General features: G+C 37.7%; 1 protein-coding gene across 1 annotated transcript; it reads left to right on the forward strand.

Moving 5' to 3' along the window:
- The first annotated feature begins 1657 nt into the window (after positions 1-1657).
- Positions 1658-26189, forward strand: LOC137084563 (zinc finger protein 658B-like). Its single transcript, XM_067450854.1, has 4 exons — positions 1658-1855; positions 2070-2836; positions 18825-18909; positions 24162-26189. The coding sequence occupies exons 1-4, from the start codon at positions 1771-1773 to the stop codon at positions 25127-25129; spliced, it is 1905 nt and encodes a 634-aa protein (XP_067306955.1). The 5' UTR covers positions 1658-1770; the 3' UTR covers positions 25130-26189.

Here is a 26189-nt window from a genome sequence, read left to right on the forward strand (position 1 = left end):
TCTCTGAGAAAGGAGGTCCTTCCTCAGAGGAGTACGGGAGAAGTGGAGTACGAGTTCGGAGAACCAGGAGCACCAATCTGCTCCTCGTCCTCCCTGAGCGAGAAAGCTCACTACGGGAAAGCCCCTGCAGCCAGCTGTGCGCTAGTGCATCCTTGTCGAGTGGGCGGGAGCTGCAGGAGGGCGCCCTTGATGGGGAGCAGGCTGAGGCGTCTGAGCTGGCGACTCAGATGTTCCTGGACCACGCAAATAGACATCACCTGACCTTTGTCGCTCATGGAGCAAGGTCGTTCTCCGCACGCAACACTTCCATTAACGCAGGGTCAGCATTTCCTACCTTATAATGACATCATCAATAGCCACGCATTATAACAGCGCACATCCATGTATTACAACGGACACGTGCTCTTGAGTCATTCAAATGCAACTTGCCGTCTCTGTTTTTAATTGTATTTAAAATTACATCAGAGGACTTTACTATTAATACTACTATAATGTTGTGATCATCTTGTCTGGATGATTGTTTTGTACACTGTACAAAATGGATTTATAAACCGGTTTAAAACATTAATCTTAATTCAATATGTCCCTGTTTTTGTGGTAAAAAAGTAATAAGTGTACAATGAATATACATTATTATCCCTTAAATCTCACCCTAGTCTTGTCTGAACTTTTTCACTCGCCTGTAGCTCAAAGCCACTTGCTGAAAACTTTTCTTTGCGGAAGCCTCACGTTATTTTCAAGTGAGTGAGATAAAATATTTTAACAACACTGTGTGTCCAATTATTTCCCAGACGTAGTTTTGGTATTGAGGTCAAAGTCCACTTGCCTTGCGTTCGCTATACAACAGTGGGTGATGGTCACGAAGGCAACTCAGCAGATTTGAAGTGCTTCCCCCTATAGCAGCCTTTTTGCATGTTCTGCAGACAGGTTGACTGTCCTTGATTAAGTTTCCCTCAGGACTTTTGTAAAAGCCAAAATATAACAACCTCAGATTTGGTCTTTTTAGAATGCAGAAAAATCTTGCAAGTGCTGTCACTGCTTTTTGCCATTTCTTCTCGTTTAAAAACAAGTGTTGCACGCTGGACAGGATTTACCACAAGTTTTCAAAATCACGATAATCAAACAAAGTTTTAATGACAATTACATTTTAAATGATAATACTAACTGTCAGTACATTTTATTATGAAACTGGTAAGCGCCACATCCCTAGTAACGTTGCTCCGTGACAATAGAATAACCAAAATGGAACGTTATTATATGACCAAAAAAGACCATGTGGAAACATTCTGTTAATGTCCCAAATGTCCTCTTTGTAACGTTACTGTGTGACCATTGAATAACCAAAATGGAACATCCCCCTAAAATCATATCAGGAAACCATGAACTGCAGCATGTTCATAACCAAAAGAGGATAGTTTAGGAAAATGTTCCTTATGTTCTATAAAGGTACGATATTTCGTCACCTTTAGAGAACCTTAAGGGAATGTCGCGCAAGGTCATGTTAGACCCGCCCCCATTTAAAATTTCACTACGGACTAAGTACCGAAGTCTGTACTTTTGACAACAACAGAATTAGGTGAAAACAGGGAACTTTTACTTTTCCTCAGCTCAATTAAACATTATGGCCTGTACTTTTTAAATGCAGATTGAATAAAAACACAGTGATTACAGGTTACACCTGCAGTGAATACAACTGGGAATATTCACATCATCCTACAAGAGAAGGACAAACTCCAGGTGTAGCAGCTGAACTCTGTGTGACTGTAAAAGATGGAGTTTATTAAAGTGGAGATTGAAGACATGAGTTATCTAGAACCATCCAGAATAAAACATGAAGATACTGAGGAACAAACAGGTTGGTGTCCATTCTTGATTCTTATCTATATGGATGATAAATGATAGATAAATGCATCTAAATGATCATAAACATGTATAAAGCAGTTGTCAAACATATTTGAGCTATATTAAAGGTCCCATGGCATGAAACTTATTAGGTTTTTCAATATTAATATGAGTTCAATATTAATCAGGGTTCACTTGAACTGATTCTAACTTGGTGTGTATTTTAGATCAGGTGGAAGTGAAATGGCAAAGACAAGAACTGAATGAAGAAGAGGAGGAACATCATAACTTTAAAACTCAAAGAACAAAAGCCAAAAACCTGCTCATCTGCACTCAGTGTGGAAAAAGTTTCCAAAGTAAAGGAGACTTTAACAAACACATGAGAGTTCACACTGGAGAGAAACCGTATACATGCACTCAGTGTGGAAAGAGTTTCACACAAAAAGCACATCTTAATACACACATGAGAATTCACACTGGAGAGAAACCATTTACATGCATTCAGTGTGGAAAGAGTTACACATATTTAACTGAGCTCAATTATCATCATCACATTCACTCTGGAGAAAAGCCATTCAAGTGTGATCAGTGTGGTAAAGAGTTTATTTCATCATCACAGCTAAAAAAACACCTGACAGTTCATTCAGATGAAAAGCCTCATGTGTGTTCTCTCTGTGGAAAGAGTTTTTTAAGGCTGGATAATTTTAAACAGCATCAGAAAACACATGATGAAGTGAGAGATCATGTGTGTTCGGACTGTGGGAAGAGCTTTACTAGAGCTATAAGTCTGAATTGGCACCAAAGAATTCATACTGGGGAAAGACCTTACAAGTGCTCATACTGTGACAAGTTTTTTAGTAATTCGGGACTCCTGAAATCACATGAGCGAGTTCATACTGGAGAGAAGCCGTACCGCTGTACTCAATGTGAGAAGAGTTTCACCAAATCAAAGTATCTAGCGGCTCATATTAAAAAGCATTTTTCTGTGTCACAATGAACAAATGTTTTTGTAAATAATGTGAGATTAACATAAATTAAATGTGTAGTTTAAAGTCCTAGTAAACCAGTAGTTGCAAGTGAGTTTTCTAGTGTTGTGACATATAGGACAGGGTTTGACTTCAGCTCCTCCTCTCCATCAATCGCTTATACCAGACTAACAGTTGGAGGGGAGAGGTTAAGCATTTTCAAACCAGAGCCGTCAAACTGACATCAGCTGAGAAGGAACTCTGTTTCCAGACCGGAAGTTACTTTTCGGATTTTGATTAAAAATTACTGCGACAAACACATTTTTTTCCTTTCTATTAACTTCCACGGATTAATTGTTCACTCTAAGACCTGTAATATGTTCTAACAAAGTAAACAGCGTAAATTTTGATTTCATGAGGACTTTAAAGGAACTGTATGTAAGAAATGTATTACAATTAATCATAAAATGGCCCTGATATGTCACTAGGCATTAAGAAATCATGTTAATTTCAAATACTTATATCACTGACAACAGTACTGCCCTACAAAGGCAAAAGACCTTAACTCACTGGAGTGTGGAACTGAGAAAAATGACTTTAAAGATTTTTTGTTGTCCAGCCAAATTAGTTATAGGTAGGACACTGGAAATCTGGCATTTAGATGTTTTAGTAATGACAATTATCTACATACACTTTTTTTTAACTCAAACTTGACTTTTGACCCCTATTTTGAAGTTACGGCACTCTGCCTTTGTATTGTCTGCAAAAAATGTGGAGTCATGCCAAGGCAAAAGGCAGTAACTTCCATATTATCAATATTTGGTTGCTGATCACCATTTGCAAAATCAATATAGTAACACCTTTATAAAATCTAATGATCATGGCATTTATTTTGGATGATTTACAATTAATTATAGCCATCTTATTATTATTAAGGACACAATACCTCTAGTAAAGAGTATCTTCATTGCTGTGCAGCAAAACTTACAGGTTGATAGGTGACACTGAATTATATGAACAAGATAAGATTATTTCTAATGAGTAAACATTTGCATATATAATGCAAAGATATAAAAAAAAATAGAACAAATAAAAAATCTTGTAAAAATGCATGTGATAAATAAGACAAATAGCAAACAGTGCCGCTGGTTAATCAAGGGTTAAGTTTGGCTATCACGCTATTATATTTTGGCTAATGACAGCGCTGACTGGATCGGATTGCCCATTCATAGGCTAAACAGAGTAGGCCTAATTATTTATTGCAATATGTTTTTAATGTTTTTATCTAGTAAAAAAAGATACAATAGGCTACATAGCTTATACTTTTACATCTTTGAATGAAAATCGCCAAGCCTAAAAGGACAACTTTTAGATTGATGTGAACGACAGGAATAATTCTCAGAATGCTTGTGGATTAAACATCTCCGATGACATTCATTGCCATGGATTTTATCGGGTTTACAAGAAAAGGTAGGATATATGGATATAATTGCGAACTGTTACTAGCCTACTGATTGTATGCGTGGTCGCACGCTGTCACTGCATTCGAGTAGCCTACACACACTCGTGCAGTGGGCAGCCCCAGACTGCCTGACAGCGCGCTGAGAGAATATTCTGCATTATGAAAACATGTATGACAGTACACAGGCTACACCGTAACTCAAACGCGGCAAACTTTAATAGACATTAATACAAAGGCGGGACACCATAACTGCATGTCGGTACCGTAACTTAATTTAGACGCATGGCTAAACAAAGGCAGAGTACCGTAACTCAGTTTGAGTGTTCTAAAACCAAGGCAAAGAGCGGTAACTGCTGTTACGGTGTTCTGCCTTGGTTTCTCCTGGGCTTTTGGAAGTTACTGTTCAGACAATCCATAATTTTCTCGAAAAAACAACATAATTGACTAACGATATTTATCCACATGATAAAGGAGGTCTTGAAAGTCCCAAAAATGTCAATAACTCATTTTCGACCAAAAACGAAGTTACGGCCTTTTGCCTTTGCACGGCAGAGTAGTCCGGCCAGGATATTGGCATTTAAAAGTTGCTGTTGCAGCCCTCAACTGATGTTGATGTTGACATGTTGTGTTTTGGCTCCACCCTCCACCTATCGACCAATCACGAATCAGTAGTGTTTGGGCATCCGGGTTGCCAGATCTGCTCTAGTTACCTCTGCTGTAGATCTACAAACGTTCCTGCTGATCCTGCAGCCAATCTGGCAACCTCGAGTCAGGGGGAGGGGGAGGGGGATACACCGCTCTACAGTCATTTGAAAGTGATTGCAGTACCAGTTTTGGCCACAGTCTTACATACACTTCCTTTAACTAATAAACTAATGTTGTGAAATGCCACAATATGTGTGATTTAAATGTTGAAGAAGAAGAACATTATTTAATTATTCATTGATTGAATGCTCACTCAAAAAATGCCAATTAAAAGAGATTGGAAACAAATGTAAGAAAAACACCATTCAGTTTTTTGTCAACTGTTGATTCAATTTTAATTTTTAAGGTTAATATTGAGTTTTTTGTACTTTTTGTTTAGTAATAAACCCTGTTATTTTATAAAAAACACTTTTGCTTTCCCCTTTAATTGATGTGATTGATGTCATAAGCCAACATAATTTACCTGCTCTGTCGTCTCTTTCCTTGTGCTTTGCAACTGAATGGGAGAGGTAGGATACTTTCGGCTTCAGATATCATTTTAATCTTTATTGGGTAACACTGTTTACACTGAAAAAAAGTATAAACGCAACACTTCTGTTTTTGCCCCGATTTTCTATGTACACAAAAGGCCTATTTCTCTCAAATATTCTTCACAAATCTGTGTTAGTGAGCACTTCTCCTTAGCCAATATAATCCATCCACCTCACAAGTGTGGAATATCAAGATGCTGTTTAGACAGCATGATTATTGCACAGGTGTGCCTTAGGCTGGCCCCAATAAAAGGCCACTCTAAAATGTACAGTTTTACTGTATTGGGGTCCAAAAACCAGTCAGTATCTGGTGGGACCACCATTTCATGCAGTGCAACACATCAGTGCAACAGATTTGTGAACAGTATTTGAGAGAAATAGGCCATTTGTGCACATAGAAAAAGTCTTAGATCCTTGAGTTCAGCTCATGAAAAATGTGGGCAAAAACAAAAGGGTTTTGTAATTTTGTTCAGTGTGTATATATATATATATATAGAGAGGTCCTTATCAAAAATTTAGCATGTGATAAAGTTCATTATTGTCCATAATGTAATGATAAAAATTCAACTTTCATATATTTTAGATTCATTGCACACCAACTGAAATATTCCAGGTCTTTTATTGTTTAATACTGATGATTTTGGCATACAGCTCGTGAAAACCCAAAATTCCTGTCTCAAATAATTAGCATATTTCATCCGACCAATAAAAAAAAAGTGCTTTTAATGTAAAAAAAAAAAAAAAGTCAACCTTGAAATAATTATTTTCAGCTTTGCACTCAATACTTGGTGGGGAATCCTTTTGCAGAAATGACTGCTTCAGTGCGGCGTGGCATGGAGGCGATCAGCCTGTGGCACTGCTGAGGTGTTCTGGAGGCCCAGGATGCTCCGATAGCGGCCTTAAGCTCATCCAGAGCGTTGGGTCTTGCGTCTCTCAACTTTCTCTTCACAATATCCCACAGATTCTCTATGGGGTTCAGGTCAGGAGAGTTGGCAGGCCAATTGAGCACAGTAATACCATGGTCAGTAAACCATTTACCAGTGGTTTGGGCACTGTGAGCAGGTGCCAGGTCGTGCTGAAAAACCAAATGTTCATCTCCATAAAGCTTTTCAGCAGATGGAAGCATGAAGTGCTCCAAAATCTCCTGATAGCGAGCTGCATTGACCCTGCCCTTGATAAAACACAGTGGACCAACACCAGCAGCTGACATGGCACCCCAGACAATAACTGATTGTGGGTACTTGACACTGGACTTCAGGCATTTTGGCATTTCCTTCTCCCCAGTCTTCCTCCAGACTCTGGCACCTTGATTTCCGAATGACATGCAAAATTTGCTTTCATTCGAAAAAAGTACTTCGGACTACTGAGCAACAGTCCAGTGCTGCTTCTCTGTTGCCGAAAGTGGCTTGACCTGGGGAATGCGGCACCTGTAGCCCTTTCCTGCACACGCCTGTGCACAGTGGCTCTGGATGTTTCTACTCCAGACTCAGTCCACTGCTTCCGCAGGTCCCCCAAGGTCTGGAATCGGTCCTTCTCCACAATCTTCCTCAGGGTCCGGTCACCTCTTCTCGTTGTGCAGCGTTTTTTGCCACACTTCTTCCTTCCCACAGGCTTCCCACTGAGGTGCCTTGATACAGCACTCTGGGAACAGCCTATTCGTTCAGAAATGTCTTTCTGTGTCTTACCTTCTCGCTTGAGGGTGTCAATGATGGCCTTCTGGACAGCAGTCAGGTCGGCAGTCTTACCCATGATTGCGGTTTTGAGTAATAAACCAGGCTGGGAGTTTTTAAAAGCCTCAGGAATCTTTTGCAGGTGTTTAGAGTTAATTAGTTGATTCAGATTATTAGGTTAATAGCTCGTTTAGAGAACCTTTTCATGATATGCTAATTTTTTGAGACAGGAATTTTGGGTTTTTTTATGAGCTGTATGCCAAAATCTTCAGTATTAAAACAATAAAAGACCTGAGATATTTCAGTTGGTGTGCAATGAATCTAAAATAAATAAATGTTTCATTTTTATCATTACATTATGGAAAATAATGAACTTTATCACAATATGCTAATTTTTTAAAAAGGACCTTTATATATATATATTTTGGAAAAAAAATCTAAACATAGAGCCAAATAGAAAAAAAATCTTTACCTGAGCCCTGTAATTGGTCAATTAAAAGTCAAACGATACAACAATTGTATAGGTGTACAATACAACGCACTCCTTTTATTTAAATTATTTTTTTCATAAACTGTATGCACCTTCACTCAAATGTGTTCACGATAATGTAGGACAGCTTTCAAGAAAGCTTTGCTGTTAGCCCTTGAATATGTCAGCTAACATATTTTTAAAAAAAAATGATTTTCTGATTTTTGTGAACCATTTGTGAATCTGGAGGACCCTGATGACCTGTTTTTTACTGGTTGTTGCTGGATGGCGAGATTGACCAATCAGATTTAAGTATTCCACAGAACCATGTAATAACAAATATAAAGCAAAAAAAGCCGTTCATAAACCCATTCAATTACAAATGATTGGAATTCATTAACACACACATTTAACTATAAAATCGGAAGTTTACGAAGCCTTTGTGAATCCGGAGGGCAGTTTTTGAGAAGGTTAGTATAATGCACACATTACTCAATTTACTCATATATTTATGAATGTTTCATGAATGGTGTGATTTTTGTGAGCAAAAGTTATCTACAGATCCAGTACATCTAATAAACCTGAGATTCAGATAAAGCAAATGTACAGTGAAATAAACTTGTGTTCTGTGACATTAGTTTTGTGAAAGTCGTTTTTGAGTTGTAGCTTTCTGATTTAATTTAGCTGTCACTTTCATTTCAACAATAATTTCTTTTTTTTTAAGCTATGAGCTTATTATTCGTTCATTCTTCTATCCATTCACTGTATTTTGAAATATTTGTTTAAGAAGAAAATAAACATTTTAGGACCCAATTCGTCATTATGGAATGTATTTTATTTTAATTTGTGTTGTGTAGCGGAGCTAAATTTGCTGTGGCATACATTTTATTTTTGTATACTTTACTGACTTTAATAAAAGTTCCAGTATTGTAAGAAATAAATTAAGGATATATTTTGTTTCAAACTATACAAAGAAGAGGGGGAAAAGACAACAACAAAAAATGTCAAATATATATAAAATATACATAACAAATAAAAATAAAACAGAAACAAAATTCTGCATAATAATAACTTTCAGGAAATGTTTATTTAAAGTTATATTATTGAATTGAATTGGTCAAATAGATTCTGAAACAAATAATTAAATGTTTATATTATTTTACTGTGTATATCATCATTATTCAGTTCTGCAAGATAGAGAGAAAAAAAAAAAAAATATATATATATATATATATATATATATATATATATATATATATATATATATATATATATACAGTCTTGTTCAAAATAATAGCAGTACAATGTGACTAACCAGAATAATAAAGGTTTTTAGTATATTCTTTTTTGCTACGTGGCAAACAAGTTACCAGTAGGTTCAGTAGATTGTCAGAAAACAAATGAGACCCAGCATTCATGATATGCACGCTCTTAAGGCTGTGCAATTGGGCGATTAGTTGAAAGGGGTGTGTTCAAAAAAATAGCAGTGTCTACCTTTGACTGTACAAACTCAAAACTATTTTGTACAAACATTTTTTTTTCTGGGATTTAGCAATCCTGTGAATCACTAAACTAATATTTAGTTGTATGACCACAGTTTTTTAAAACTGCTTGACATCTGTGTGGCATGGAGTCAACCAACTTGTGGCACCTCTCAGCTGTTATTCCACTCCATGATTCTTTAACAACATTCCACAATTCATTCACATTTCTTGGTTTTGGTTCAGAAACAGCATTTTTGATATCACCCCACAAGTTCTCAATTGGATTAAGGTCTGGAGATTGGGCTGGCCACTCCATAACATTAATTTTGTTGGTTTGGAACCAAGACTTTGCCCGTTTACTAGTGTGTTTTGGGTCATTGTCTTGTTGAAACAACCGTTTCAAGGGCATGTCCTCTTCAGCATAGGGCAACATGACCTCTTTAAGTATTTTAACATATGCAAACTGATCCATGATCCCTGGTATGCGATAAATAGGCCCAACACCATAGTAGGAGAAACATGCCCATATCATGATGCTTGCACCTCCATGCTTCACTGTCTTCACTGTGTACTGTGGCTTGAATTCAAAGTTTGGGGGTCGTCTCACAAACTGCCTGTGGCCCTTGGACCCAAAAAGAACAATTTTACTCTCATCAGTCCACAAAATGTTCCTCCATTTCTCTTTAGGCCAGTTGATGTGTTCTTTGGCAAATTGTAACCTCTTCTGCACATGCCTTTTTTTTAACAGAGGGACTTTGCGGGGGATTCTTGAAAATAGATTAGCTTCACACAGACGTCTTCTAACTGTCACAGTACTTACAGGTAACTCCAGACTGTCTTTGATCATCCTGGAGGTGATCATTGGCTGAGCCTTTGCCATTCTGGTTATTCTTCTATCCATTTGGATGGTTGTCTTCCGTTTTCTTCCACGTCTCTCTGGTTTTGCTCTCCATTTTAAGGCATTGGAGATCATTTTAGCTGAACAGCCTATCATTTTTTGCACCTCTTTATAGGTTTTCCCCTCTCTAATCAACTTTTTAATCAAAGTACGCTGTTCTGAACAATGTCTTGAACGACCCATTTTCCTCAGCTTTCAAATGCATGTTCAACAAGTGTTGGCTTCATCCTTAAATAGGGGCCACCTGATTCACACCTGTTTCTTCACAAAATTGATGACCTCAGTGATTGAATGCCACACTGCTATTTTTTTGAACACACCCCTTTCAACTAATTGCCCAATTGCACAGCCTTAAGAGCGTGCATATCATGAATGCTGGGTCTCATTTGTTTTCTGACAATCTACTGAACCTACTGGTAACTTGTTTGCCACGTAGCAATAAAAAATATACTAAAAACCTTGATTATTCTGGTTAGTCACATTGTACTGCTATTATTTTGAACAATACTGTATATATATATATATATATATATATATATATATATATATATATATATATATATATATATATATATATATTGAAAGGACGATTCTGAAATCTATTGGCGCTTCAATATACCTGTATATATTTATATCCTAATTAACTTCATAATCAAAACCTTAATCAATATTTTATCTTCGTATATTATTATAATGATTCTTTCCAGTAATGATTTTGCTTTTAGTTTCTTGTTTTCTAAAGTGTGTATTTGGTCTCTGAGGAGTGACTGAAGGTCTGACCTAGAGATGTTTGATGTGTCACTAAACACTGGCAACAAGGTCGTGTGTTTGTGTTTTTGAGGTATCACACACCCCTAACATGTCAGGAGTGCAGTAACAGCGTTTGCTCACTTAGCCCGGCTTCCAGATATGAAATATGGATTTGTCTTTCATTTAATTTATTATATTTTATTCCTTTTATATTTCCTTTTACTGAAACACTAAAGACTAAAGATGAATATTGCCTGTACTGTTGTCTGTACCTCTCACTGCGAGAAAGCACATGCTATCAGCACGCTTTGGAGAAATGTTTTGTTTATAATTAGTTAAGATGTTCTCAACCTTGGAGGAAACCAGTATTCTCTGGAGTTTGTGTGTGTGTGTACCAGATCTCTGCAGGCCTAATGTTGGAGATGGACATTTCTGCAGAAAACGCCAGACTTGAAGACGCTTTTCGGTGGCCTATGAGGTCACTGTGATGTAATTCTGGTTATGGGGCGACGACTTGTCTACCTAGTTTGGCGATATGTGCTCCTATCTGTCTACATGTGGAAAGTTGCTTACATTGCATTTTATCTGCGCAAATCAGAATGACGTGGATAGACCTTGAAAACGGTATAACTGTTGGGACAATTGTATGTACGATAGGGCGAGGCAACGAGACGGTGAGAGCGGGAGCGCGGCCTACGAACTCCTTGTGAGACTTGAAGCTGGCTTCTGCTTTTGAAACTGCAAATGATTCTTAAGTATATTTTTATTGTAATTAATTGCAATCCTGACTCTTTGTCTTCATTTCTTCACTACTGATCCTGGGTCATTAGCTGTTAACCCCTAACATTATACAACATCATACTTGCTTACAATGTTATGAGTTCTGATTGCCTTTTTACTTGTGCAATTGCACAAAATCGAACAATAAAGCTTGAATTCATTTTAAAACAAGAAAAGTTAGGTTTGGAGACTGACGATGTTTCATTTTATGAATGAAATTTTCCCATTATTATTAATAATTTTACAAAGTATGCCTTATCTTTCTTAATCCCATAATCATTTAAGTATATTAATATGTCAAATCCACTCAGCTGCAAATCAATATTATTTTTTTCTTAATCAAACGCTTCACATCAATCCCAAATATTTTTGTATATTTGCAATGGAAAAATTAATTAAAAATTGTTTTCACCATTACAGAAATTACAAGAGTAATCAATATCTAATTTAAAGCATTCCAGCACGTTTTACTCGATATATTCAATGTATTATTTTAAAAGAGACTTATTTTACTTTGTTATTAATATAGAATTTATCTACTCTTCGCCAATTCACATCTCCGAACACAGAAGACCAGAAAAAGCGAGCTGCAGGATTAACAATATTAATTAAGTATGTTTCTGTAATAAGTTCGTAAATGTGATGAAGGAAGAGGACACGGGGGTCTGCTGGACGGTTGATGCTGCTTTATTTATTCTCTCAATATTCAAAGCACACTCAGTAGTGTGTAGTTTCTCTCAAACTCAAAATAACAACAATCACTTCCGGGTTGGCGGTTCCGGTTTCTCAGTCTCTGTGGTTCGGGCATCAACCGTCCGTCTCTCTCTCTCCCTGGTCTCCGGTTCCACTGGCGTTTTATCCCCTCTCCGTGCTCATTACTGGAACAAGATACAGGTGTTATTAATCTGCGTCCAACCCACTCACTTACCGCTCGTCCCGCGGCTCTCTCTCCCGCTGCAGACCTCGCTGAACCACGCCCCCCTTGCCACAGTTTCTAATATAGTTATTTGAGACTCTACCTTGTAAAATATTTGTAGGACCAATAAAAATTATGTCACCCTTGATATCAGTAAAATTTAGATAATCATCCTGTGGTGTATTCCTCAGAAGGTCAATACTTTTCAGGGGATTGCATCCATTACAACAGCAAATTCCTTGAGTATAACTGGTATTTTAAATTTATTTAAAAAGTCCCTATATGTTAATAAAATTCCATCATTATTTAAAAGCTGACTAACTAATATAATATTGTTCTTGACCCAATGATCAAAGAGAGATTTATTTTTGTATGTCTTTGTTGTTCCCAATATAGTATCTCCTATGTGAAAAGTTATGTTTGTTGACCAGTGTCCACGCCACGAGAGCTTGTTTATGAAATGTTGCAAGCTTAACTGGTTTTGTTAATATTTTTTGAACATTTTTTTATGTAATATACAACAAAGAAAACATATTAATACACATATACAACAAAATAAAAAAGAACAATGAAACAAAAAATGCCAGAGTGTACAAACCTTAATAAATGAATCATAAAAAGTAGGTGTTTAATTGTTTTATTAAGTTTTAATTTTTTAATTAAGTTTTAATAAAACTTAATGAAACTATATTCATTAAGAATATAACAAGTCTTTCTTGCTTTTTTATTAACAATATTCTTCAAACTGGTGCAATAGTCCTTAGTCTCCTGAAGAAAATGAATAAAATGTGGCTTGGATCTTGACCATTTCTTCATATGTATATGAAATTTTCCTAAAATAATAAAAAGTTGTTCAATAAAGGTGAAATTATTATTATTACATTCATTGGAATAATACATACATATATCAAAATTATTTAATTTAAATATAACATTTGTTTTCCTTCTAATGAAATTTTCCACGTCCACCCAAAGAATCTTTCAAAAAAATCACAAAATAAATGAATAATAGAATATTTTTCTATTGAACAAAAATCACATGAATAATCAATATCTAAATTAAACCTCTCTAACACACTTTTAGCTGGATATCATGTAAAATGTTAAAAGTAACTTATTTTAATGTATTATTTAAGCAGTATGCTTCACAACTACACCAAGCTTTATTCCAGTTTATATTTCCAAATACACTCTTCCACAATAAACTTTTAAGAGTAGTTGTTTCACCTGTTATAATATCCCTAATATGTTTATTAGTACAACTGTGTTTCAGAATGTGTCAATGTCTGCTAAAAACATGCTGTCTTGAACATATACTGCCTCAGAAGAATCACTTCCACACAAACGCTCTTGTTAATAAATCATGTATTGAGTTCGTTCTGTGCGTGACGTCAGTTGGACTGGTCGCGCATGCTCAGTCAGAACAGCCGTGACTGGAGAGAGTCGGTCAGGTAGGTTTCTGCATTAAACAGTGAAAATATGCTGCATTATATGAATTTTCGAGTTGATTTTACTTACAGAAGTGACATAAAACCGGAACATGTGTATGAATGCGTTTTCTGCCCACAGTTCGATGTGTTTTTGGAGATTTATTCACGCATTGTTTGTTTTATGTGGCCGCCTGTCCGCCCGTTTCCCTGTTTTTACATTTTCTCCACATAACATTTTGTGGAAATGTCGTTTAGTGTAGATTTCATTTTGATGTGAAAATGTATGCGTATATCCATATCTGTTACCTGTGTATTATTAAGTAAGTAAGTTAAACGGTTATAGCTGCAACACACAAAGTGCTTAACACAATATAATAAATCATAAGAATAACGTTACATTCACGAAGGGCTTTACTCAATATAGAAACAAACAAAATGTAATGAAAAACAGACAAAAAGACATAACAAATGACTAAACGCATGTTTGTACACATGGGCTGTTGATGTGACTGCATTTTCACTGTCACACAAGACCCATATATATATATATATATAATTAGTATTTTCATAATTTAAAATGCAGTAAATCCTTAAACCAAATATATTGTCCTATATTCCTATTCATATAAAACTGCTTTGTCTTTAGATTAATGTTTATTTTTAAGCCAAATCTCAAAATTGTCTTTTGGCGTGACTGTCTCAAGCATGGTTCAATAGATGACAAATTTTATAAATTAAAAAGAAAAGCAATGACATTTTTTTCCATCTGTATATTTCTAAAAGCATTGGAACTTGATGCGTTTTGTCGCTGAAAACCATGTCCTCCGGTGCCACACCATTGTTTTTAAATTAATAAAGTTAAATTAGTTGAAGGACTTCATTCAAGGTCATGTTACTGTGAAGCCCATGAGGTGCACATGGAAATATTTTTGTCTCAGATTAAACATTTGTTTTACTTTCTGTTGTCCTTTGTTGAGACACCCTATATTCTGTCACACCATAGGAAACATTTAAGTCAGAATGATAGTCAAAAAACAGTAAAAATATGCATTTTTGAAGCTATATTTAACAGACACATTCAGCAGATCTAATATCCACTGGCAAACTATTCCATTACTTTGGAGCCCTTACTGCAAATGCTGTCTCTTTTTAGTCTTAAATTTGGTTCTAGGAACGGCCAACAATTTGTTTCATAAAGGTCTCAAAAGCTCAGCTAAATACCATTTAATGTTTTGTATGTCAACAATAAAATCGAAAAAAAAATTGAATTAACCTTCCCATAGTGAATTAATAAGAGTTCAGTACATTGACATCACATACTGTGAGTCTCAAACACTAGGCCTGCACGATATTGGAAAAAAATTACATTGCGATATTTTTTTCCCCAACGATATATATTGCAATATTGAGAGCCATCAATCCAGGCTAAAGTTAATAATTACCATTCCGTGATATTAATAAAGTGACAAAAATAAATGTTGGAAAGTATGTGCAAACATGAAACTAAACCTCCAGTAGGTGGCAGCAGGTGACCGTCTTAAAGGGATACTTCACCGTTTTTTCATATTAAACTATGTTATTCCCTTAACTAAGATGAGTTGATACATACCTCTGTCATCTGAGTGCGTGCACTTAATCTCTCTGACGCGGGGTGACATTCTGATTAGTGATGTCCGGTTCGCGAACGAATCGTTCTTTTTAACCGGATCTTTATGGTGAACCGGTCTAACCAGTTCACCAAATCGAACTGAATCGTTCTAAACGGTTCGCGTCTCAAATCAGGGCTGATCCCACAAATACTGTAGATATTAACTTTCTGCCATCAGTGACAGTCTCTCAAACTAAAAAATAAAACGAATATCTTGAAGTAGATGCTGTAACTCCAATCGTTAGCTGAACTGAGTCATGTTTTGCTGAGAAATCTGATGAACTCACGAGCAGCTGATACTGAGCATGCGCGTGTAACCGAACGTACCGGTTGTCGGATCCTCGGATCAGCAGTACAGAATCAAAAGCGTTTCTATCGGACACGTTCGATACTGAGAACCGATGAGCTGCGCATGCGTGTTATTTGTTCAGAGGAACGAAATGCAGGTTAAGTGTATTTAAAACTAATCACGTTTGGAAACATTATAACAAAGCTGTCACTGTATTATTTTAAAGTTTTGGAAACAATAGATTGTAAAACGGTCAAATTAAACATTTGTTTTATCAATAATGCATGATATTTTCAGGAACAGCTTTTATCTTATTTAATTTCTAAGTCGATAAAGATTTTAAAATAGATGTAATCAAAACAGTAGGTTTGATATAGACTATTGAGCTTGCAGCAGTTCGCAGCTCAGCACCCTGTGCTCAGCACACACACACACACACACACACACACACACACACTGATACAGCGGTTCTCGAGTCAGATCGACCGGTTGCAACGGATCACCGGTACAGAATCGAGAACCGTTTCTATCGGACACGTTCGATCTTTCGGACATGTTCGATTCTGAGAACCGGTGAGCTGAGATACTGAGCATGCGTGATAGCGTCGTAACCGAACTGTTTCTCTCGGACTGGGACAGCTGATGCTGATAATACATGAGCACGGGTGAACACTGAGGATTTGTGTAAGTAGGCCTATTCTGTCAATGTACGTTTATTTAATCCGTGTAAAACATCAGTGTTTGCACGACAGTGACAGTGACAGTCTCTCAAACTAGAAATAAAACTAATATCTTGAAGTAGATGTTGTAACAATCGATTCAGTTCGATTTGGTGAACTGTATTTAGTGCTGTTGCAAAACATAAATGAAATTTTTTTTCCAAGATGATGATGATGTCAATTATAATTATTACTATACTAAGTTTTGATTACAAATACTTTATATGGATGTGTTTGAATGTATTTTCATCCGCCGGGATGATAGAAATTACGTCATTACGTAAAGACGTAAAAGAAGCGGTGATCCGGTTTTTTTAACCAGATCATTGAAACGAACTGTCCGAAAGAACCGGTTCGCGGATAAGAACCGAACTTCCCATCCATTCCTATGGAACCAAACAGAGATCAAGTTAGAAGCAACCAATCAACTCCACGTTTCCCCTATTTAAATACAGTTACACGAATAGTTGGACGATCAAGTATGGTGACACAAAATAATACGTGCCGCTTTTTTAACCGAGTTAAAAAGGAGAACTATAATGTATGGCGGAATAGCACTTCTGAGAGTACTTCAACTCGGCGCAGTAAAAAGTCCCGGCCGAAACATCCTCCCTCACATCTCCCCCTCCCTCTCTCATTTCCGTAAATAGAACCAACGTGATCTGCACGCCTGCATCAGTAGTAGTTTGAGCAGAGTTGACGAAGTACCAGTTTGTAGGAAGATAGTTTGAACAATCATGGTTATAATGTCCGTCGTAAAGGTTTGTGAGAACAAGGCGAAGATATTTAGTGCCGTCATGTTTCACCGATTTCCAATTCACCACAAACGGCGGAAAGCTTGGTTAGCTGCTTTGAACATTGATGCAACAACATCGCTGGAAATTCTGAAGAAATGGCGTGTTGCAATATCGTTGACGAAAAAAGACAAGTCTAAAATGTAGGCTGAATAACACTTTAAGCAGAACATCTCAAATGTAGATTGCTAAAATGCAGCTTACTTGTTTATTGGTGTTTTCAGATAATCCGCGCACGAAAGGGAGCTTGCGTGCATATGGTTGCCAGATTGGACATGTTTAGGTAAAACACCGGATAGTATATTCATTCTTTTCACAGAAAAGCTCTGTTTGGGAGATTTAATTACTGAAATCTGGCAACCACAGGCATGCAAGCTCTCTTTCACGCGCAGATGATCTGAAAACGCCAATAAACAAGTAAGCTGCATTTTATCAATCTCCATTTGAGATGTTCTGCTTAAAGTGTCATTCAGTCGGTCTCTGTTCTGTCAGGACGGTCAGGACTCACAAGCTAAGATGCTTCGCTGAACAACTGAACTGCTGTGAGCTGCTGAAATAAGCCAATTAGAGCAGAGCTCAACATTAATATTCATGACCCTTTCAAATAAGGCAAAAACAGAGCATTGCATCCTAGGGACAATTTATAGGGTTGTAAATGGACCTGTAAAACTGTATCTGGACATTTTTTTGCCCTTAAATAAGCCACATACCCTTTAAGTAGATATCTCAGAATAATTTAACATATTGTTTCAACTCATTCTAGGGCACCTTTAAAGTTCTTAATTGATGTTTTGTTATTGTTGTTTTAATCCCATTTTTACACAAAACATTCATTTCAATTTTCATTTCAAATCAAAAAATCTGTTTATATGCATGATGATCACTGGCTGTTTGACTTAGTTTATGTATATTGTTATATACCAATGTTAACCCCAAAACTGTTAGGGGTTAACACCAATAATAAGATCTGTGGGAAAAAAAGATAATAATATATGACATAAATGCACTTGGATCATAATCTTGTACAGCAGTTGTTGTTCACATTTTGACTGTATTAACAAGATAATGACAGAACTAACCTTTGTCTTGTCATAAATCTGAAATTTGATAGACAGGTACATGATCTTTCTTGTTTTCTGTTATTAAATCAGGGTTTCACTTCAATCTTCATATTTATCCTTCTTGAGCTGATTCTAACTACTTAATATGTTTATTTCAGACCTGGTGGAAGTGAAAGAGCAAAGACAAGAACTGAAGTGAAATTTTAAAGGTAATGATCCTCTATTTTGTTTGTTTTAGCCTGTCGACACCAATACAATGTGCTTAATGTGCCAATTTACAGCAGATCTCAGACATCACCATAATGAATGAGGTGAACACAGGGAACCAATAAATACTGGGAATATTCACATCATCCTACAAGAGAAGGACAAACTCCAGGTGTAGCAGCTGAACTCTGTGTGACTTTTAAAGATGGAGTTTATTAAAGAGGAGATTGAAGACATGAGTGATCCAGAACCATCCAGAATAAAAAATGAAGATACTGAGCAACAAACAGGTTTGTGTCCATTCTTGATTTTTTTTTTTGTTGTCTGCTTTGGTAGATGTGGATTAATAAGCAGTGTACCAGGGTTGCCAACTCTCACACATTTGCCACGACACACTGCAAATTTCATGTATTATTCATCAGAACTGAGTGAATGCTTTTTAGACACTTTTACAAATGTGTGTTCTCCGTCCATGCAAGAAATGTGCATCCTTGAATAAGCAGGGTTTTACGTGAACTGCTCAGGTATGACCCATTTCTGTAAAACTTCTATATTTTATATAAATGAGCTATGGACTAGGGATGCACGAATCCAGATTTTTGAGGTTCAGCTGAATTACAAATCCACTGGTTAAGATTCTGCCGAAACCGAATACCGAATCCAACTCCCATCCTCAGTCCATTATCACAGTAAACACATTAATGACATAAACAACATCCACAGCAGTGTATTTTTAATTTAATTTAAATTTAAAAAAAGGCAACATTGTGCCAGGATGACTGTGCCTTATTGCTGTCTGTAGATTCCTTCATGCACAACTCTTATTCTCTCGGATGGGAAGTTCGGTTCTTTTCCGCGAAACGGTTCTTTCTGACAGTTCGTTTCAATGAACCGGTTAAAAAAACCGGATCACCGCTTCTTTTACATTCTTACGTAATGACGTAATTTCTATCATCCCGGTGGATGAAAATGCATTCAAAACACATTCATATAAAGTATTTGTAATCAAAACTTAGTATAGTAATAATTATTATTGTCATCATCATCATCTTGGATACGTTTTTTAATTCTTGTTTTTCGTACAAACACTGATGTTTTACACAGATTAAATCAACTTACATTGACATAACATAAACTTACACAAACCCTTGGTTCACCCGTGCTCATATATTATCAGCATCCATTTTCCGAGAGAAACAGCAGCCGTCCCACTCCGAGAGAAACAGTTCGGTTCAAGGCGACGCTATCACGCATGCAGTATCTCAGCTCACCGGTTCTCACAGCAAAACATGTCTCAGTTCAGTGAACTGTTGGAGTTACATATACTTCAGGGTTATTCGTTTATTTCTAGTCTGAGGGACTGTCACTCATGTCAGAAAGTGAGTAACTATAGTAACTTGTGGGATCAGCGCTGATTTGACACGCAAACCGTTTAGAACGATTCAGTCCGATTTGGTGAACTGGTTCGACCGAATCACTAAAAAGATCTGGTTAAAAAGAACGATTCATTCGCGAACCGGACATCCAGCGGCTATTGTTTAGGGTTCTTGCCACCACTAGACAAACAACACATTTTCTGTTCACAAGTTCCATTTTCACTTTCTCACAGCCTACTGCATTCGAACGGTCCACCTAGTGAACACGTTGCCATAATCAACTGCGGCCAAATCTACATTAACTACATTCACGCACAGGCTTATCACCTTGGTAGTTGTAGTGGGTGACTTGCAAGCTAACACTACCAAACTATAATCATTAAAACATCGGGCTTGTACATCGCTATCATAATTGTTTGTCTTTGGTGATGTATTAATGACTCCGCATCGCATGTATCAAAAGAGAAATAATTTAATCAGATGTTTAAAATGAATAAAATAGACTAGACAGCCCTTACTGAAGATCCACAAATACTGAACTTTGCTCTCTCCCTCCTCTCGCGACCAGCCCACTGTCGGTGAGGTGTGTGTGTTTCGGTTAGATGAGCGTGTGTGTGTGTGGGGGACTCAAAATGTTTCTTAACTTAAAATGCATATTTTTTTGCCCGTTTGCATTTTTAGTGTTTTACTACTTACACAACTAAGTAATGATATTATTACAGTGTAGAGTAAAAAAAAATGCTTACCACAATTGATATTTAAAGGTGCACTATGCAGCTTTCCGTCCACTGGAGGGCGCCTATTCAAAACAAATTTGCAGTTTGATTACGCAAAGTGTGAGCGCAGCATCTTGGGAGATGTGGTCTTCACATCACAGCCGGTGGAAAATAGGACTCGGGCAGAAATTACGTTCATGCATGCGGTTATTAACGTTAATGTAGTCTAAAGCAGATCAGGACTGAGTGTTGTGGACTTGAGCACAGCTGCTGGAGTGATTGTTAAACAAATACCCGCCTCGCGAATACCGGGACTTTTATTATTACGGGACGGGACACAGTCGCCGGGCGCCTGCACAGATCCGCTCTTCCGGTTATGATTTTGAGGTAATGTAGCTCTGTTATCATATTAGATACATGTAAGTGTGTTTAAAACGATGTTATGACTTTACTCCGTGCGTTCACTAGTTCACACTGCTAAGAGTAAAGAGCTCCTGCCAAATAAAAGCCGAAACCGAGGGTAACGCAGATATGCCGCGATTGACAGGCGACTCCCTCAAATGCAATGCTGAAACGTCCCTGTCCTGAGTTAAAATAGCAATTTTCTCACAATTTACAAATAGTTGGAAACTTCTGGGATATTGTAGATACTCAACTGAACAAAATGTATAACATCGGCCTAGTGGTTTTTGGATATTTTACTGCAAAAATAGTGCACCTTTAAATAAATTAATCAACCTCAGTTTTAATAAATTGTTCACCTGTTTGGGAAGTGTTTGTCATGTTTTGACAATAAAGGATAGTTTAAAAGCTCAGCCCAGCCCTAACGGAGCGCAAGCGCAGTCCAGTGAAGGCGGTAAAGAGCGCAACACATGTCTGTGAAGGAGAACTGTAATGACGCAGATGCAGCATGACGTCTCTTGACGCAGCATGCGTCAAGCATGACGTCTCTTATTTCATGCATGTAGTAGATAAAATCAAATGTTTATTTTAAAGCACTGAATCATTATTGAATCGCGATTCATTCAATTCTTAGCATTTTAAATCGAGTATCGACCGAGATACATGTTTCAAGATCGATGCATATGCATCGTCAGGATTTGTAATCGATGCTTTGAGAAAATAAGTGAATCTTTACACCCCTAATCTTTAATAAATATACATTTATCTACTTGTCTAAGTTTAATTTTTTTATTATCTGTGCACAATAATAAATGTAGATGTAAAGGTGCCAGAATTATCTGTAAACCCTTGACAGAAATGTCATCCTAAAAAAATGTCTCAGATACCTATATAACCTTGGTCCCTGAGTGGGGAACGAAATGCTACGAACCATCGCTACCAGAACCAATCGATTGGCTAGTAAAGCGGTTACAAGAATACGTCACGTATGCTTCATATCAGCATACGTCAGATCATATCATCAGATTTGCAAGCAAAGGAAGCTACTAATCGAAGATAGGGGAATGGCCGGAGTCGCGGCATCTCGTTCACGAGATGCCGTTCATATTCAGGACATACGTAATTGAGACGTTCCCTTTTATAGGTTTACTCAACACTGCGAATCGTTGCTATGGGATTCATATACTATAATGCCTTCACATACCTGAGAGTAGCTGGGATACTGTGGAAAGGGTCTGCTCAAGCAGATAAAACCTGGGAGCTTGAAGCCATCTTCACTTCCAGACCGTAGGACTTAACAGTGATGTTAGGGGAAGACCAGCCTACCGCAACACAAATATCCTCCAAAGAAGACACCTTAAAGAGTGCCTGAGAAGACACCATTCCTCTGATTGAATGAGTGCGTACACCTTGAGAGCTAAGTGAAGCCAAGTGCCTCATAGGCCACATAAATAGCCTCAATCATCCAATGAGACATTCTTTGCTTGGTGACGACAGCTCCTTTGTTTTACCACCAAAACACACAAATAATTGTTCTGAGCTACGCCGCTGGGATGTACAGTCGATATCGATCTTCAACGCCCACACTGGGCAAAGACCAAGGGGTTTAACATGATTCCCAAACTCTGTGCCAGGAGGGCAAAAAGCCTCCAAGACCACTTGCTGGGAACGAAAGGGAACCTTGGGAACATAACCTGGCCTTGGTTGCAACAAGACTTTAACCAACCGCAGGACAAAGTCCATACAAGAAGGACTGATAGAAAGAGCTTGCAGATCCCCTATCCTCTTTAGAGAGGACAGAGCCATCAGGAAAACAGTTTTGAGGTTAAGAAACTTTTCTGCTACACCCTCCAATGGCTCAAAGGGGTCACGTGTTAGTCCCTCTTGGATGACAGAAAGATTTGGCACCTGCTGTACTGTGGGCGCCAATGCATTTCCTAACTGCAGAAAGCCTCTGGCGTCTGGGTATTTCTCCTGAACTCAGAAGGCTAGGAAATGCAGAGTATTTGAGACAGTGCTTGTCAATGGGGCCCGACCTAAAACCATCCAAAGACCACTTAGTGGTGGAACAGTTAAGGCAAAGCCATGAGGCCACAGCGAGAAAGCCAAATATTCTTGTGCAGTTCATCTAAACTTTCCAATGGAGGGCCTGTCCTCTGAGGACAAACAAAAGGTTTAAGAAATGTTCTTGGTGAACTGAAAATAAGAGGCCTTGGCCGTCGAAGTCAGGTCAATCCTTCTACGTTGTTTCGTGCAAACTTTCGGTGAGTCCTAGGACCCTAGTCTCTGCGGGGGAACCATGGGCGATAGTTCACCTCGCTGTACCTCACGGGGGCACTGAAGGGCGTGAACGAGGTGGTTGGCATTCAACCTCCCTGGATCTACATGGGATGTGTTGATGAAACACGGCAGACTGCTGCTTTGCTGGTCGAAAATTTTCAACCACAGTAGTCACAGACTCCCCAAATAGGCCGTCATGAAATGGGGGCATCTAACAAGAAAGATTTGTCTTTTTCTTTGATGTCAGTGAAAGTAAGCCGAAGGTGGCGCTCTACTGACACTGCAATTTGACTAACAGTATCTCATCTGTTTGATCGGACCACACGGGCCAGCATTCGTTCCCCACATGCATCAATGAGCCTTGGCCGTCCATGATCACTGCAGACCAGGAACGCTGCAGTTTTGGAGATGCTCTGACCCAGTCGTCTAGCAATCACAATTTGGCCCTTGTCAAACTGGTTTAAATCCTTGCGCTTGCCCTCCACACCACCACCCACACCACACACACGAAATCTCACTACAACCTGAACCTAAAAGTAAGTTAAAAGTTGGCAACCCTGAGTGAATGGATGATAAATGTGTAGAGAGAAATGCATTTGAATGATTATAACATTCTGTAGCAGTTGTCAAACATATTTTAACTTTATTAACAAGTGAATGACAGAACAAACATTTGCCACATAATAGGTCTGAAACCAGACGTCTGTTGCTTTTTTGCTATTAAATCAGGGTTCACTTGAACTGATTCTAACTTGATTTGTATTTTAGATCAGGTGGAAGTGAAAGAGGAAAGACAAGAACTGAATGAAGAGGAGGATGAGGCGGAGGAGGAGGAGGAACATCAGAACTTTACAACTCAAATAACAAAAGCCAAAAAGCTGCACAACTGCTCTGAGTGTGGAAAGAGTTTCCAACATAAAGGAGACCTTAATAGACACATAAGAATTCACACAGGAGAGAAACCTTACACCTGCACTCAGTGTGGAAAGAGTTTCCAAAATAAAGGAGACATTAACAAACACATGAGAATTCACACTGGAGAGAAACCGTATACATGCCCTCAGTGTGACAAGAATTTCACACATAAAACACACCTTAATGAACACATAAGAATTCACACTGGAGAGAAACCGTTTACATGCATTCAGTGTGGAAAGAGTTTCACACAAAAAGGAAACCTTAAAACTCACTTAAGAATTCACACTGGAGAGAAACCGTATACATGCACTCAGTGTGGAAAGAGTTTCACATATTTAACTGAGCTCAATTATCATCTTCACATTCACTCTGGAGAAAAACCATTTAACTGTGAGCACTGTGGTAAAGAGTTTATTTCATCATCAAATCTAAAACAACACGTTAAAGTTCATTCAGATGAGAGGCCTCATGTGTGTTCTCTCTGTGGAAAGAGTTTTTCACGGCTGGATAGTTTTAAACAGCACCAGAAAACACATGAGCAACTTGAGACTGGAGAAAAACCTTACAAGTGTTCATACTGTGACAAGAGTTTTGCTCAGTCTGGAACCCTGAAATCACACGAGCGACTTCATACTGGAGAAAGACCTTACAAGTGCTCATATTGTGACAAGAGTTTTGCTCATTCTGGAAACCTGAAATCACATGAGCGAGTTCATACTGGAGAGAAGCTGCACAACTGTACTCTGTGTGGGAAGAGTTTCACTCGATCAAAGAATCTAGTGAAACATATTATAAAGCATTGTTCTGTGTCACAGTGAGCAAATGTTTTCTTCAGATCCAAAACATTCAAGAAAATCATGTGAGATCAGTGCCGTTTCTAGACATAGGCAAACTAGGCGGTCGCCTAGGGCGCCAACAGCTGGGGGGCGCCAGTGAGCCCCCGCCCCAACAAGATTTTTTTGTTATTTCATATACATTTTATTATTAATATTTTGTACTTTTGCAATTTTGAGGCATTATGATTAGTTGCGATTATTGGAGTGAAGTCGCCATGGTGATAGTGGCGCTGCTGTAATGAAATGAAATCATGTAGAGGGCGGCAGGGAACGTCGTCATCCGTGCTTTAGTTTCATCATCATGAAATGGTCAAAGCCATCCGGGGCTCAATATCGTCAAAAGAAAAAAGAATAAATATAAAAAAGAAAGCGATATATACTGGTATGTTAGGCTACTTATTGGTTACTTGTTCTCTTCTAAGCTGGTCGCTCTATCATAACGTTGAGAAAAACATTACACTGAATATTAGTACTGGACGGACCACGCGCTATGCTCATTTATTTCAGGTGCAGAACATTATAGCATAGTTAATTTGAATTTAAAAAAAAAACATCAGAGATAGCTGTTTAGTGTAAATTGATCAAGTAATACTGTCATAACCATGGGCGTCACTAGGCCCTTTTTTATGAACTTATGCCTCAGCCCCCCCCCCAAAAAAAAATATGTGCTTAACCTTTAAAACATGAAACTTGCGCGAGGCTTCGGCTACGGCTTCGTCCCGTCTTTTAATCTTTGTGTCAGTGTGTTCTTCAATCCGCAGCGGCGCCAAGTGACATGGTTTTCAAGCTATTATCTAATTTTTTGGCCTTCAGAACAACTTAAAATACACATGTAGATCATAGAAATCAAAATGTTCATAGAATTCAAAATTTTCAGAAAGGCTAGAAACGGCCCTGTGTGAGATTCACATAAAGTAAATGTGTAGTAACTCATTACCATTTCACTGACAATGTGTGATTTTGTAAGAACATTACCTGCATATCCAATAAACTGAGATTTAGATAAAGCAAATGTACAGTAAAATAAACTTGTGTTCTGTGA

Source organism: Pseudorasbora parva, chromosome 8, assembly GCF_024679245.1.
Source record: "Pseudorasbora parva isolate DD20220531a chromosome 8, ASM2467924v1, whole genome shotgun sequence".
NCBI classification, from domain to species: Eukaryota; Metazoa; Chordata; class Actinopteri; order Cypriniformes; family Gobionidae; genus Pseudorasbora; species Pseudorasbora parva.

Excerpts from the sequence above, each read along its gene's own strand:
- LOC137084563 (XM_067450854.1), top strand. The coding sequence starts at position 1,771 with ATGGAGTTTATTAAAGTGGAGATTGAAGACATGAGTTATCTAGAACCA. Across the intron at positions 1,856-2,069 it reads AGATACTGAGGAACAAACAG|ATCAGGTGGAAGTGAAATGG; the intron begins GTTGGTGTCCAT and ends TGTGTATTTTAG. Across the intron at positions 2,837-18,824 it reads AGCATTTTTCTGTGTCACAA|ATGGAGTTTATTAAAGAGGA; the intron begins TGAACAAATGTT and ends TGACTTTTAAAG.